Below are 13,040 nucleotides of genomic sequence, written 5' to 3'. Positions count from 1 at the left end.
CACCCTCTGACCCTCCCCCCTTCATGCTCTGTCTCTCTCTGCCTCCACAATAAATAAACTTTAAAAAAAAAAAATTAAAAAAAAAAAAAGACACTGTACCCTTTGTCCTAAAATTATAGGCTACTGTATACTATACTGTGGTATCACCAAAAAAAAATTACTCTGAATGCCTTGCCCTGAAAGGGATAAAGAAGAGGCCGGGTGATGGTAGCATTAGGGGTAGTATCTTACTTCTAAGCGTTTTCCCCCAGTGCTGCTTGCTCTATGCCCCTCCCTGGTGTCCAGATGACATCTATTAAATTCAGGCACTGCTCCACAAGGGATCTTGGCCTCTGGCTAGAAGAATAGCATCAAAATATTGCTTGCTAACAACCCATAAATTTAAACAATCAGGATGGCAAGAGGAGGTTGCCTGGGAATCATCATAGAAGAGAAGTCAAAAGCAATGTGGTTTCAAATGGGACACACAGACAGACACCCCTCCAGCAGGACGTTGCTTCTTTCACAAAGGCAAATCCTTAGGCTCCCACGAGGATTAGGAAATCATCTCTTCACTCATGTGACCACTTACAGTCTTGAAACTCCAAGGAAGGTTTTGGCGGAGATGGCAGGGGGTGAAGGATCTCCAAAGAACAGCACGTCTGACTTGACCGAAGGCATCAACTCAGTTGACCCATGGCCCATCCTCAATGTTGGGAAGGGTGTGAGTGAGAGGAACAACATAGATAGGCAAGGGCACCGATGTCATTCAATGCACGCAAGTGGGGAGCAGCTTGAATAATCAGAGTACAGTCTTAGAGTCCCAGGGACACTGAGACCTGGGAAAGTCTCTTGACCTGGGAAGAGGCCTGGCTCGCTCCCACTTCCACGGTGCCGTCCACATGATGGACTTTTCCTCTGCCTCCTTAACTTAGCCCACCATCATGGGGAGTGGAATGCGGCAGAAAGGACCACACGCTGCGCAAAATATATGCTTTATGCTCTGGTCCTCACACCCACTCACACAGAAGACATACCATTAATAAGGACCAAAAAATGTGGGCTTCCTCCCAGAGCCACCTTGTACGGAACCCCTCCCGTCCTCAGCAATCCCCTTTACCATTATTTGGTTCTGCGTCCTGACAAAGGAGGAGGTGAAAAACAGGGGCTCCTCAGCATTTACACATCGAAAGCCCGCTCGGCAAAAATAAACTTTCCTCTTGCAAGACCTGTTTTAATCATTCCACCAAATGGCCTAATTTTTTTTCCCTTCATTTGCGGGATCCCAGCAATTTTTTACCGTGGGTGGTAACAAGAGTCTAACTGTTTCTAATTATTTAAAAAACAAAGCCACACACACAAAACCAAACAAAACAAAAAGCGAGGCTGCCAACTGCCAAGAGACTCAGAAGCCACAACTTCCGGTAATAAAGACTTTTCTTTCCAACTATCATAAACCGGCGTATCTGGAGAGCATCTGTGTGTCTGCTCAATGCCTCCCGTCCATGACGGGGGTGCGCTGGGCCCATGCACATGTTATAGAACAGAGGGAGCCGGCATGAGAGGGAGGTGAGCCCCTCGCCTTTGCAAACATATGAAGACTCAGCCTTCAAGCCCCAGCCCTAACCAGGCAGCGGAACCATGGGCACATTCTTTTTGAAAATTGTGTGCCACGATTTCCCTCTCTTTAAAACCATGAGGAAGACGGTACCAACCTGGTGGAAGAAATGAGTTAACAGATGAAAACCACTTCGGCCAGAGCTGCTCTATAGGAAGCACTCAACAAGCTACCACTACCTTATTTATATATAAAATGGGAAGGGAACAGTGTTAGTTTTCCTCTCATGGGGTAGCTGTGAGGGCAAAACAAGAATATTCTGAAACCCTGGAGCCGATGCCCCGAAGGACTGCAATTTCTAACAAATGGTGGGGAGTATTAATACTAAACCACACCCCCCACCACCAGGGGGCGAGTTCTTTCTTCCCACCAAAGAGATGCATTAAAAAATACCCACTGAGAATTAATAAGGAAGAGCTAACGTCGACAGATGTTTACCAGGTTCCACATATGCCATCTGCCTTACATACGTAGATTCACTGAAATCTCCCACGAAATGAAGGTAGATACAAAACGGGAAACCTTAGACCCCTAGGTGGGCTTCAGGAAGATGCGTGTGGTCATTCAGCTGGCCAGTAGCAAAGCCAGAGTTTGAGTTCATGCAATCTCCACCCCAGGCTCCTGATCGTTTCATTACAATCTCTGCAATAACTACCACCAAGTACCGAAACAACGTTCTCTCGTCTTTTGAGGCAAGAGATCTCATCCGAAACAGCCTTGCGAGAATTACAGTTTTATCATTAAACCTGAAAGCCAGACTAACAAGTGGATTGTTTTCAGGGAGAGGAAATCCGATGGGAAGACTGTGCTATTAAAAACCCAGGAGGAGGAGATCGACACTGAAGAAGGCAGGAATTTCTTTGGGCAAACTTGAACCTCCATTTCCGCAAAACGGCCCTGTTCCACTCAACATGCAAAAAGAATCCAGTACAATCCTCCACTGTCCAACCTGGCTTTCTACCCCACTTGTTAATCATGCCTTGAGGGGGGCAGTAAGTTTAACTGCAGACAGTCAATTCGGTTAATGGAATTCTAAGCCCATCAGTTTTCAGCTGGGAGGATGAGAGAACCTTTCACTGTGTTTCTCTAAAGCAAATATTCAGTGCTTTCATCTTTTAGTGCCCTAACAGGAGATCTGTCACCCAAATAAAAAAAATAAATAAACCTTCTCATGTGGGTGTTGGTAGAAACGGTACCACGTCTCCAACGTCAATCAGACAAATGGCGAGGACTTTCAGAGAGGAGCTGAGCTTTTTGCGTGCTCTTCTAGAAGCAAGTTGGAGAGTTGTGGCACCGGGCCCCGTGCTTACACTTGCACCACGGGGGAAAAGAATGTCGCTGCCGCCTGTCTCGAGTCCTCTATCAGTGCAATCCGGATGCAGAAATGCAACTTGCTTCTACCCTGCTGTACTCCTCTTGTTCTGCCGAGGTACCCAGGCTTGTGTTGCTTTGCTTCGTGTGTGTTGTTGCTCTTGTCTTCCTTAAATGGAAACCATTCATTCTTCTCCCACTTGGAAGTCACTCCTCTACAGGAATCTGTTGCCCGACAATGAAAGTTTCTTATCAGCAAAACTCGCTCGTCTTAGCTGAATCACCAATGCCCTGAATCTACCAAACTCTTCAGCCTGGCCAGCGAGAGGCTGGGAGGAGGGGTGCGGAGCCAGGAAAGTTGGGTTACTTTTGTAGAAGGCAGTTAGAATCCTTTTCCCCGATTCCAGGGGGCGTTTAGATGCCAGAAAGCCAGAAGGAGAGTTACGACTGTGTTTCTGGATGTCTCTCCCCCCTACAATTTCTGCTTTCTGCACCGGGTCACTGTTTCCACTTCTCAACTGGTTGCAGTGGCAGGTTTCCAAGTAATTACAAAGACGGGAATTAGATGACACAACAATTTACATGTGTACGATCGCTTGTACCTTCCCCAGCAGAATCCACGGCAAAGGCGTCATCTGCTGTCCAGTCAAGTGTGACCCTCTGAGCGGGGCACCTTTGAGGTCACCTCTGCTCATTTCTCAAGAGGAGGACAGGCACTCGCACAGGATCCTCATCACATACATGTCCCTGCAGCACACTTTCCCCTAGGAAAGCATTAGCTCTGAACCACCACGGCCTTGCCACGCACGCCCCTGCTCACGCCCCTGCTTGTCCCAGCACCTGGGACGTACCACTGATCACGAAAGCACCTCAAAATCCCTGGTTTCACCTAAGTAATGGCATAAGTGAGGACAGCCTGGGAGAACCACGCTGGGCCACCAAAATCTACAGAAAACACACCATCTTCATTTTACACGTTATGCCTAAACCTTGACAATCTGTCCCGACATCTGCGAAAGAGTAATATAGATAATTCAAGGCGGAATATTCCAGAAGTTGTTTCATATCACATTGCCGTCTATACTGGTGGCAATAACGTACATCCTTTATCCTTGATTCATTTTTTTTTTCCTTTGGTCACTGTCAAACTTAGCTTGAATTCCCCTAAATCCACGAGGTGGCCCAAAGCATACTGGGTACATGCCCAAGAAGAGCCAGTATAAAAGCCAGAAAATCCCACCAAGACTTGTCAATAACTAACGAGCTCACAAGCAAGGCACCACGGTTACGTCTCGTTTCCCGAAGCAGGCACAAAGACCAGAGCAGAGATTCTGATAACCAACAGCAGAAAACGCACGTCTCCAAGAGAGAGACGAAGCAAGTCAATGCTGCCTTTCAAATGGTAAAAATGGTCACACTAAACCCCACGTCTCCTGTGACACACCTCCAGCAGACGGGTGTGTATAAGGCAATGGAGCCCTTCTGTATCCTGATGGCAGCGGTGGTAACACAGATTCACGTGGAAATTCACAAAACTATATACAGACCGAAAGAAAAGTCGATGTTGTTGGATGACAGATTTTAAAATACGGTTGACCCTTGAACAGCCAGAGCGGGGAGGCATCAGGAAAACCAACCCCACATCGTCAAAAATCCAAATGTAGGGGGCGCCTGGGCGGCTCAGTTGGTTAAGCATCCGACCCTTGATTTCGGCTCAGGTCATGAGATCCATCTGCTGAGCAAGAAGCCTGCTTGGGATTCTCTCTCTCCCTCTCTCTCTGCCCCTCCCCCACTCACGCCCTCTCACCCATAAAATAAACTGTTAAGAAAAATCCATCTGTAACTTTGTCTTCCTCCAAACTTAACTACTAATAGCCTATCGTTGACCAAAAGCCTTACAGATAACATAAACTATCAATTAACACGTACTTTATATTTTATATGTCACATGTCTTATATACTATATTCTTACAATAAAGGAAGCTACAAAAGAGAAAACATTACTTAAAAAATTGTGAGAAAGGAGTGCCTGGGTGGCTCAGTAGGTTAAGCATACGACTTTGGCTCAGGTCACGAACACACGGTTTGTGAGTTCGAGCCCCGCGTCGGGCTCTGTGCTGACAGCTCGGGCTCTGTGCTGACAGCTCAGAGCCTGGAACCTGCTTCAGATTCTGTGTCTCCCTCTCTGTCTCTGCCCCACCCTGCTTGTGTTCTCTCTCAAAAACAAACAGATAACTATTTTTAAAAACAGAAAAGAAAAGAAAGTTGTGAGGAAGAGGAAGTACATTTGTAGTCCTGTACTGGACCCATCCAAAAAAAAATCCACCTGTAAGTGGACCCATGCGGTTCAAACCCACGTTGTTCAAGGGTCAGCTGTGTGTGTGTCTGTCTATGCGTCGGCGTTTACTTATTTATTTACTTACTTATTTTTAAAACCTACATCTCAAAAGAACCTTGGTCACCAGACCTAAAATCAGGGGCACAAAAGCGTACGTAGTAAGCGCCAGACTGAAAAACGGACAGTTGCAGGTGGCCCAATCAAGCAGAACTGCAGTGAGGAAAGGCCAGCACGGGAACCCGATCTGAGTACGCGCTGCCGTCCAAAGCAGGGCAGGGCCAAGGAGAAAGGAGGTCCCGTTCCGTTTAGGAGCAAACACAGCCGCGCATCAGGACAGCCGCAGGGCCAGAGATGCGCCGCTTCCCTTCGGAACCGCACGCTTTTCTGAAGCCCGCAGAAGATGCGACAAGCCATCTTCTCCTCTTCCGCTCACCTCCAGCCGTCTTTCTCACGTGTTCTGGAAAAAGCGGCCAGAGGAAAGAAACATCCGAGCGACGGAGCTGTGAACAACCAACAGACTGGATGTCTTTCCGGGCGGTCACAAATGTTGTCTACTTTCTGCTGGAGGGGCCCCTCATTTCGCAGGAAGAGGGGCCCTCTCACCTGTCACCCTGGCTCCCGTTGAACCACCGGGCCTGCCAGAAACCCCAGCGTGGCGAGCCAGGCCTAGCAGCAATGATCGAAAGCTCCCCGATCCCTCCGCCCCGGCCCCATAGCTCATGTTCCGTCCCACGTCCTCTCCCGCCAGCTCTGTTCTCCTAAGCAGCAAGAGGCCACGGCCGGGGAGCGGGGCTGCGGTGCAGGGGCTCCGACAGAGCCTGGCAGACACGGTGGCCGGCAGGGCGGGGAAATACACCGAGTAGGGCAGCCGCACACCTTCCGTCACACCGATTCCCACCCCCCCCACCTCCCCTGCTTCTCTCCTTCTTTCTCTGGTGACTTTAGTTCCTTCCCACGGGGGAAGGAACGGACTCTCCCAAACAGAAACCTTCACTGTGGGCACAAGCAGTCCTCTTCTTCGACCTTCCCAGAGAGAAAGGCGGCCCAGCAGACGGCGTGCTCGCACTGGGTGGCACGGCCCCAGACGCGTGCGTGAGCACAGGGACAGGCACATGGGCCCCGGGAGGTTTCTAGCAAAGTTGAGAACTCCGTGGCTGTGCAAAGGCCACCTCCTTCCTCATTTTCAGCTCCAGTAGAGGGGGCCAGCGACTGATGGGAGAGGACCGCCACGGAAGGGACGGCCAGCACCTGAACCTGGCCCCACCAAGGATCCTAGGCCACTTCTACCACCTTCCTCCCGGCAGCAAACCAAAACAGGGCGGGGACATCTTTCACTACTGCCTTTTTTTAACGCAACAGGCCTGAAAGGGGACTTTCGGAGATGTGATGGAGAAAGCTGGCAGTGTGTGAAATGAAGGAGGGAAAACGATCTATTTCCTGGTATTGCCTCTTGCTAAGCTCCCAGCAGCTGAGGTAATTAATACCCTTTGAATAAGGTGCAGAGGACTGGCCTGGTACGGAAGGATGAAAACTGAGATCTCCTACTCTGCTTACCTGACAATAACTGCCCAATAAAAATGAATAAACGCAGCTCCGGAGTCTGGGCTGAAATACGGTTCCTATCTGTTCTTTAAAGTCCACGCATCTGGGGCGCCTGGGTGGCGCAGTCGGTTAAGCGTCCGACTTCAGCCAGGTCACGATCTCGCGGTCCGTGAGTTCGAGCCCCGCGTCGGGCTCTGGGCTGATGGCTCAGAGCCTGGAGCCTGTTTCCGATTCTGTGTCTCCCTCTCTCTCTGCCCCTCCCCCGTTCATGCTCTGTCTCTCTCTGTCCCAAAAATAAATAAAAACGTTGAGAAAAAAAAAAAAAATTTAAAGTCCACGCATCTACCTCAGTGACGTCACTAAAGACACCAAAAGCAGCACTCTGAGAAACAGAGAGATCACGGCAGACAGGCAGACACACAGACTGATGTGACAGGTAAGGTCACAACCACTAGTGTAAAGCATCCACTCCCTCTCTTCAGCTGCCGACCGAGTCATCTGATGGAGGGGGAAACGTGTTAAGGAATAAAAAAAAAAAAAAATCTGAAGGCTAATTTCAACTCTCCCTTGACACAGTTTAGCCCTTTAAAAAGTGCTCTGCTGCCTCACAGAATTACAAAAGGGGAGGACCCAACACAATAAACCGTGCGGGTGATAACAGATCACGCATCAAAAGCCAAGTCTTCTCTATTAATGACCTTTGTCACATGGGATGCAAAGAAAACATGTGACTCACAGGAATAGGGGAAAGGAGGCAGTCACAAAGATAAGAGCCGTGATACAGCCTGGGGCGTCCCAGCGGATGTGAGGCGGCCCGAGAGGTGGGGATGCAGGGCAGCGGACACTCACACCTTCCACACGGGTGAGCTCCTCAGAGGCCCTCCGTGTGCTCGGTGTGCCTGGGCTTCCAACTTTGCAGACCAGCCTCACCGGGCGGGAGGAAGTAAGAAGTGAAAAGAACAGCATTCACAGCCTGCAGTCCAAGGAATGGCAAACACGTGGGGAATAGGGCCTGGAATGATCCTTTCCCGCTCTGGGCCTATTTTCCCTGTGCAAGCTGTGTCCTAGCTGGGTCAATCACGTAGGAAGCAGGCTACATCATGATGTGCTGGGAATGGGATTCCACTGAGCCATTAGGGATCCCAGGTTGGGCACGACGGTGTCCATTTCTATGACTGAGGAGACTAACGGGTAGAGGAAATCAACGCACTCACTGAACCTTCCAAGAATTCAACGGGACGCTTTACGAGTAGACAATGAGAGCAAGAGGAAATAACACAATAATGTGGGTGGTCCCACTAGCGATCCCATCCTGAGAACGAATCTGGCTGGGGGCGGAAACTTGCTGGTGCACTGGCACAGAATGGTCCACGGCCGTATGCACGAAGCTACGGGTCCCACGCATCATGAGGGCATTATGGAATGTCTGGACTCATTTTGCCTTGTCATTTCCAACTCACATCCGCTCCCGCCTGTGATGCAACTGCCCTGTAACAGTGGAATTTTAGAGACAGTCTGTTTGCACTGGGGCCATGACGAAGCACATTGAGGGAAACTCATGTCTTGAATGGACAACCATGAAAAGTTTTACAGGGAGTCTCCATTGCACACATCACACTCAGGAAGGTGTCTCCATCACCAGAGATGTAAAATAAACAGAAAACAATTGCACACAGTATGAGGTGAGGCCCGTCTGTGATTTTTAAAACACACCTTTTGAAAGAATGGAAGGACGTCTGTCACAATATTAACTTGGCCTTTGAGAGGTACTTGTACTGTTTTCTCACTGCTTCTCTATGTCGTCAGAAGTAAGACGACAACTTAAACATTCTAGCTTAACAGAATGCTTGCAAAGTTGCAATGCAGAGACTTATAAAGCAAATACTTCCCTTTTAATGTACTTTGTTGTGTAAATCCAGATTTTCCATACATAACATGTATTGAAAGACAGAGTACGAAGGAAATGAAGCAGTATCTACATTTGTTTCAGTGACTAATAAGCAAAAATAAAACTTCAGCTGTGATGCCACGCTTTTTAGAAATCAGACATATAATAAGCCACAGATTTATAGGATGTGGTCTAATAAACCTAAGAAAAGTTTCATTTCCTCCTCGCCAAAATGGTTCACTCCCTGTCTATGCGACTAGCTTTGCAAAGTTAGCAGACGTCTTTTTTTTTTGTTAAATGTGTAAATTGAGAGATTTAACGAGCACCAACAATGTGCCCCCCTGAATACACGCGCGCGGGCGCGCGCGCGCGCACACACACACACACACACACACACACTCCCTCCCTCCCATATCCTTAAATATGAAATAAAAATAGGCTCCTCGCTAGCAAAAAGGTAGGTTACCCAAAACACCAAAAGGGACAGCGTTTGCCATCTTGTTAATCCAACCACTGATCAGGAAAAGTTTATACAACCCCCGAAAAGGGGGAAGCAGGGAATAAGGGAAGGATTCAGACAAAGAACTTTTTAAAAGGTTGCTTGCCAGCATTTCCGTGAAAATAGCATTAACTTAGCAATTACGGGAAAAAACACTCTTTCTTATCTGAACGCACTTATGCCACGGGTCCCGCCCTATTATGGTCACTATTAGACATGTTAATAGCCCCAATGTAATGACTGTGTGGCTAGCTTTAAAAGGTATGTGAATAGCTAACTAGAAAGAAGTGACTCATGCCGGCCAGGTGAATATTGATTTTCTTAGTCATAATTACTCAGTTGGTCTACCAACTTTAATTCTCTGGAAGGGAGGGCTCAAGGGATAGACTCCAGCCGCCTTGTAAGAAAAGACAGGGAAGGGACGACGAAAGTTAAGTATGGCTGGGGTACAAAGTACCCTGCGTGTGGCACTGGTGAATGCCACAAAGTCACCCGATGTGACTGTGAATGTCCTGAATCAAAAGCTTCCTCCCAGCCCCTGAGAGGGGAGAGTGTTGAATAGGACCCAACACATCTTCGTTAGCAAGTGGAGGATGGTTAGTATCCTCCCCTGAACCGTGTGCCGTTGCCATAGTCCTCATTTAACAGCAGTTTTAAGGCTACGCCCCTGTGCCGTGTGCTCCTCAGCAGTTGCTATACTTCCCTGTGGCTCACTTGCAAAAGGGGATCACAGCATCTCCCTCTCCGGGTTGTCGGCGGGTCCTAGAGTTACTGGTAGCTCAGTGCTTACAGGAAGTGCCTGGCCCATAGGGGGCGCTGTGTTGCATCTCACTCTGATCAGTACTTCCAGGGATCCTGGTAGCTGCCCCTGGCGAAGCAGGCGAGGCTGGTCTGCCACCCCCATCCCCTTTTACAGACACACGGAGTGTGTCACAGAGGGGTGAAGCCCTTTGCCAACAGAGGTGAGGGAAGGCTGGACTCAATCCTATGAGAGAGAGAGGACACACGTGAGCTAGGGCAGAGAGGGGGCGGAGAGAGAATCCCACAAGGGCGAGAGAGAGAGAGAGAGAGAGAGAGAGAGAGAGAGAGAAAGAGAGAAGCGGGACTCATCAGAAGCGGGGTCTGAACTCATAACCATGAGATCATGACCTGAGCCAAAGTCAGATGCTTAACCGACTAAGCCACCCAGGCGCCCCCTACCTCTGACTCTACTCTGGTGTGGGTTCTGCTGTGCTAACCCAGAGCCACCTGGAGCACAGCCACGCTGGGATTTCCCTATCCCACCGCAAATCCTGAACTAGTAAGTACTGCAAATAATACCTAAGTAGCTTCCGTGAAAACGTCCACAGCAAAGCAAGCCCATCGCATGGACACACATGCTCCTAGAACCTTGCCGAGTGTTTGTGCTGGTGGCCAGCAACTCTGGCCAAGCCCCACTTTGTACGCTTCCGCTCACTGGATGCTCACAGCAGCCCCTGTGTGACCCCCCCCTTCACTGGCAGAGAAACTGAGGCACAGAGCAGCTACGTAACTTGCCCAAGTCCCCACAGCCCATGAGGGGGCGTCTGCGTGTCTGGCCTATTCCCGATTTAGGGATTTAGACCCAATGCTGGAAGCGGGGCATATCAGGGCTTCCCCCAGAAGAGGTTTCTGTGTCCTGAGGGCAAAGCGGAGACATGAACGCAGTTGCTGGCCTCAGAGATCTCGAGTTATAAGAAGAAACCCAGTCTTTCTGTTTCATTTTCCTCATACTCAAAATGGGTGCCTAGTTCTCCTTTATCTGCCTCGTAACTCTGACCAAAGATTAATGAGTTACCATTTGCCAGGCCGCTGGGGCAGGAATAGCTATACGTGCGGTGTGTGGCCTTATCATCCAGGGTCAGAATGGACAGCCGGCTGCACTTGTTAAAACCTGGGCCAGGGAGGGGCTGCTGAGAAAGGCTTTGCTCAGGCCATGGGCTGGTGCACACAGAGGGAGGCCTCCCTGTCCTGTCACACCCAGACCCAGTAAAGAACACGGGCCTTACGTGTTCACCGGCCCGGGAAATTGGAGTGCGGGCACCATCGTGGGTGGAGAAGAGGGCGTTTCCAAAGAGACCAGGAACATCTTCAGTTTTGTTTACATCTGGCCAAAGTGGGGGCCATCACATAGGAAGATTTTCACAGGACACTAACACACCGAGTTGCTAACCAGAGTTAGGACACGTTGCGGTGCACGGAAGCACCCTCGGTGTCGCCTCAAGTGGGAAGAAGATACAAAAGTGCAAACAAAGTATGATTCCAATCCTGTGGAACACTTTTAAAGTTTCGACACAGGGATGACGGGGGAGAAACACAGCCAAATATTAAGGGATTATAAATGGGTAAAACGACGGTGGGTGTGCACATTTCCTTCTCTATGTTTCTCCACATGTTTTCAGTTCTCTTAAAGGGCTGCCTACTACTTCTTACATGAAAACAAGCTGGTGAGGATGAACGAGTACACCTTTTCTCTCGCTGAAGGCAAGACGTGTGTACCCGTGTTACATATTCCTCTACGCCTAGGCCTGTTCCCTGTTCCCGGAGTCCCAGCGCCCAGCACAGCCCCCAGCACGTAGTAGGTGTGCTGTAACTGTTTTTTAAAAGATAGACGTTTCACTAATCGGCTCTTAAATATTCACTTTTCTTAAAAAAAAAAAAAAAAAACACACAAAACAAAACCCAGCATTAATACAAAATCATTTGCCATTCAGGTCTCAAGAGTTACTTAAAATTTTTTTTATCTGCATTGACTTCTGCTTTTCTGAGAACGAAAGCATGTTCTACATGGTCTTTATGCTTTGAGACTACTAATTTGAAGGGACCCGTCACTCCCAAGCACGGAGCAATATGGGGTATTGACATAGTATTGAATTATTTAAAAGAAATTAACAATGCTTCCTGTCCTTGGACAAGCACGGCTGCGAGGAAAGCCATTCACAGCTGCCTCAGGAAGGTATCACTCGCTGCAGAGGACTGAGCATTTCTCAGTGCCCTGAATTCTACAAGAAAATCCTTAAGTTCTAAATAACTAATAACAAAGGCAAAGTCGAGGGAGTAACTTCTCTTCCCCTGGGAGCTGTGAAACGTCCCAGGAAATTATTTCCTGGGGGTCAAGTCTAATGGGATAACATCATTCTCACGGAAGCTCCACATGACCCTGGACCATGCAGCCTTTACGGGGAGCCAGGCACCTTGGGTTCACGGGTGCGCCACCCTCCACCCTCTCCTCGCAAACTAGCATTCTTATGGCTATGATAAACCTATCGGTGATCAGAACACCCAGACATCACGGCACCCGATGATGTGACGGCAACCCGGAGGGAATGTAGGGGTCACGGTGGGTGCAGCCTGCCCTAACGCGGGGTGAACTTTGGACGGGCGGTTGCATTTCAGAGCTAGCTCATCTCATACCGTCATTCTGCTCCGAGACCTACCTCCAAACACCAGGGCTCCCCAACCTTTTGTAGGGAGTGGCTCCTTTTCATGTCCCTGAAGACTTGAGTGCTGACAGTGAAGTCTGAGGGGGGGTAGAGGTGCTGACAGTCATGTCCCTGAGTGCAGCAAGGGAGGGGGCACTGCTGCCAGGAAGAAAGGGGAACAGAGTGAGGCTTGGGAGGGAGGGGGACGCGGTCACCAAGGCATTCATGGCCCCCAGCCTGACTTTCTTCCCTAACCCACGCTTCTCTACAAACTCAGAGCATGGTTCCCGATGCGACCCCAGGACTCTTCCACCTCCCTGCCTTCCAGCTTGGGGCCCCCTGTAGCAACATCTTAAATACAGCCTCCTTCATGCAACCTTTCTGTTACATCCCTTCCCGCTGTCCCCACCTCTGCCCATCCTTCC

The 13,040-nt window shown here is 49.3% G+C and overlaps 1 protein-coding gene across 26 annotated transcripts in view; it reads right to left on the bottom strand.

Annotated features, from left to right (window-relative positions):
* TCF7L2 (transcription factor 7 like 2) overlaps positions 1-13,040 on the bottom strand; it is a 203,638-nt gene that overhangs the window by 63,263 nt on the left and 127,335 nt on the right. For 6 of the 26 annotated variants that reach the window (XM_040486450.1, XM_040486448.1, XM_040486453.1 and 3 more), the window contains one exon: positions 12,631-12,774. The exons of 18 other annotated variants lie outside the window; for them this stretch is intronic. In XM_040486450.1, the coding sequence (XP_040342384.1) occupies positions 12,631-12,774 (144 nt within the window). The remainder of the gene's footprint in view (positions 1-12,630; positions 12,775-13,040) is intronic. 2 more of the 26 variants (XM_040486449.1, XM_040486455.1) reach the window with 1 other exon arrangement.

Source organism: Herpailurus yagouaroundi, unplaced genomic scaffold (assembly GCF_014898765.1).
Source record: "Herpailurus yagouaroundi ecotype Mexico unplaced genomic scaffold, PumYag 163, whole genome shotgun sequence".
Taxonomy (NCBI): Eukaryota; Metazoa; Chordata; class Mammalia; order Carnivora; family Felidae; genus Herpailurus; species Herpailurus yagouaroundi.
Note: the sequence above shows the minus strand (reverse complement) of the source record. Positions and strands in the feature narration are given on the sequence as shown.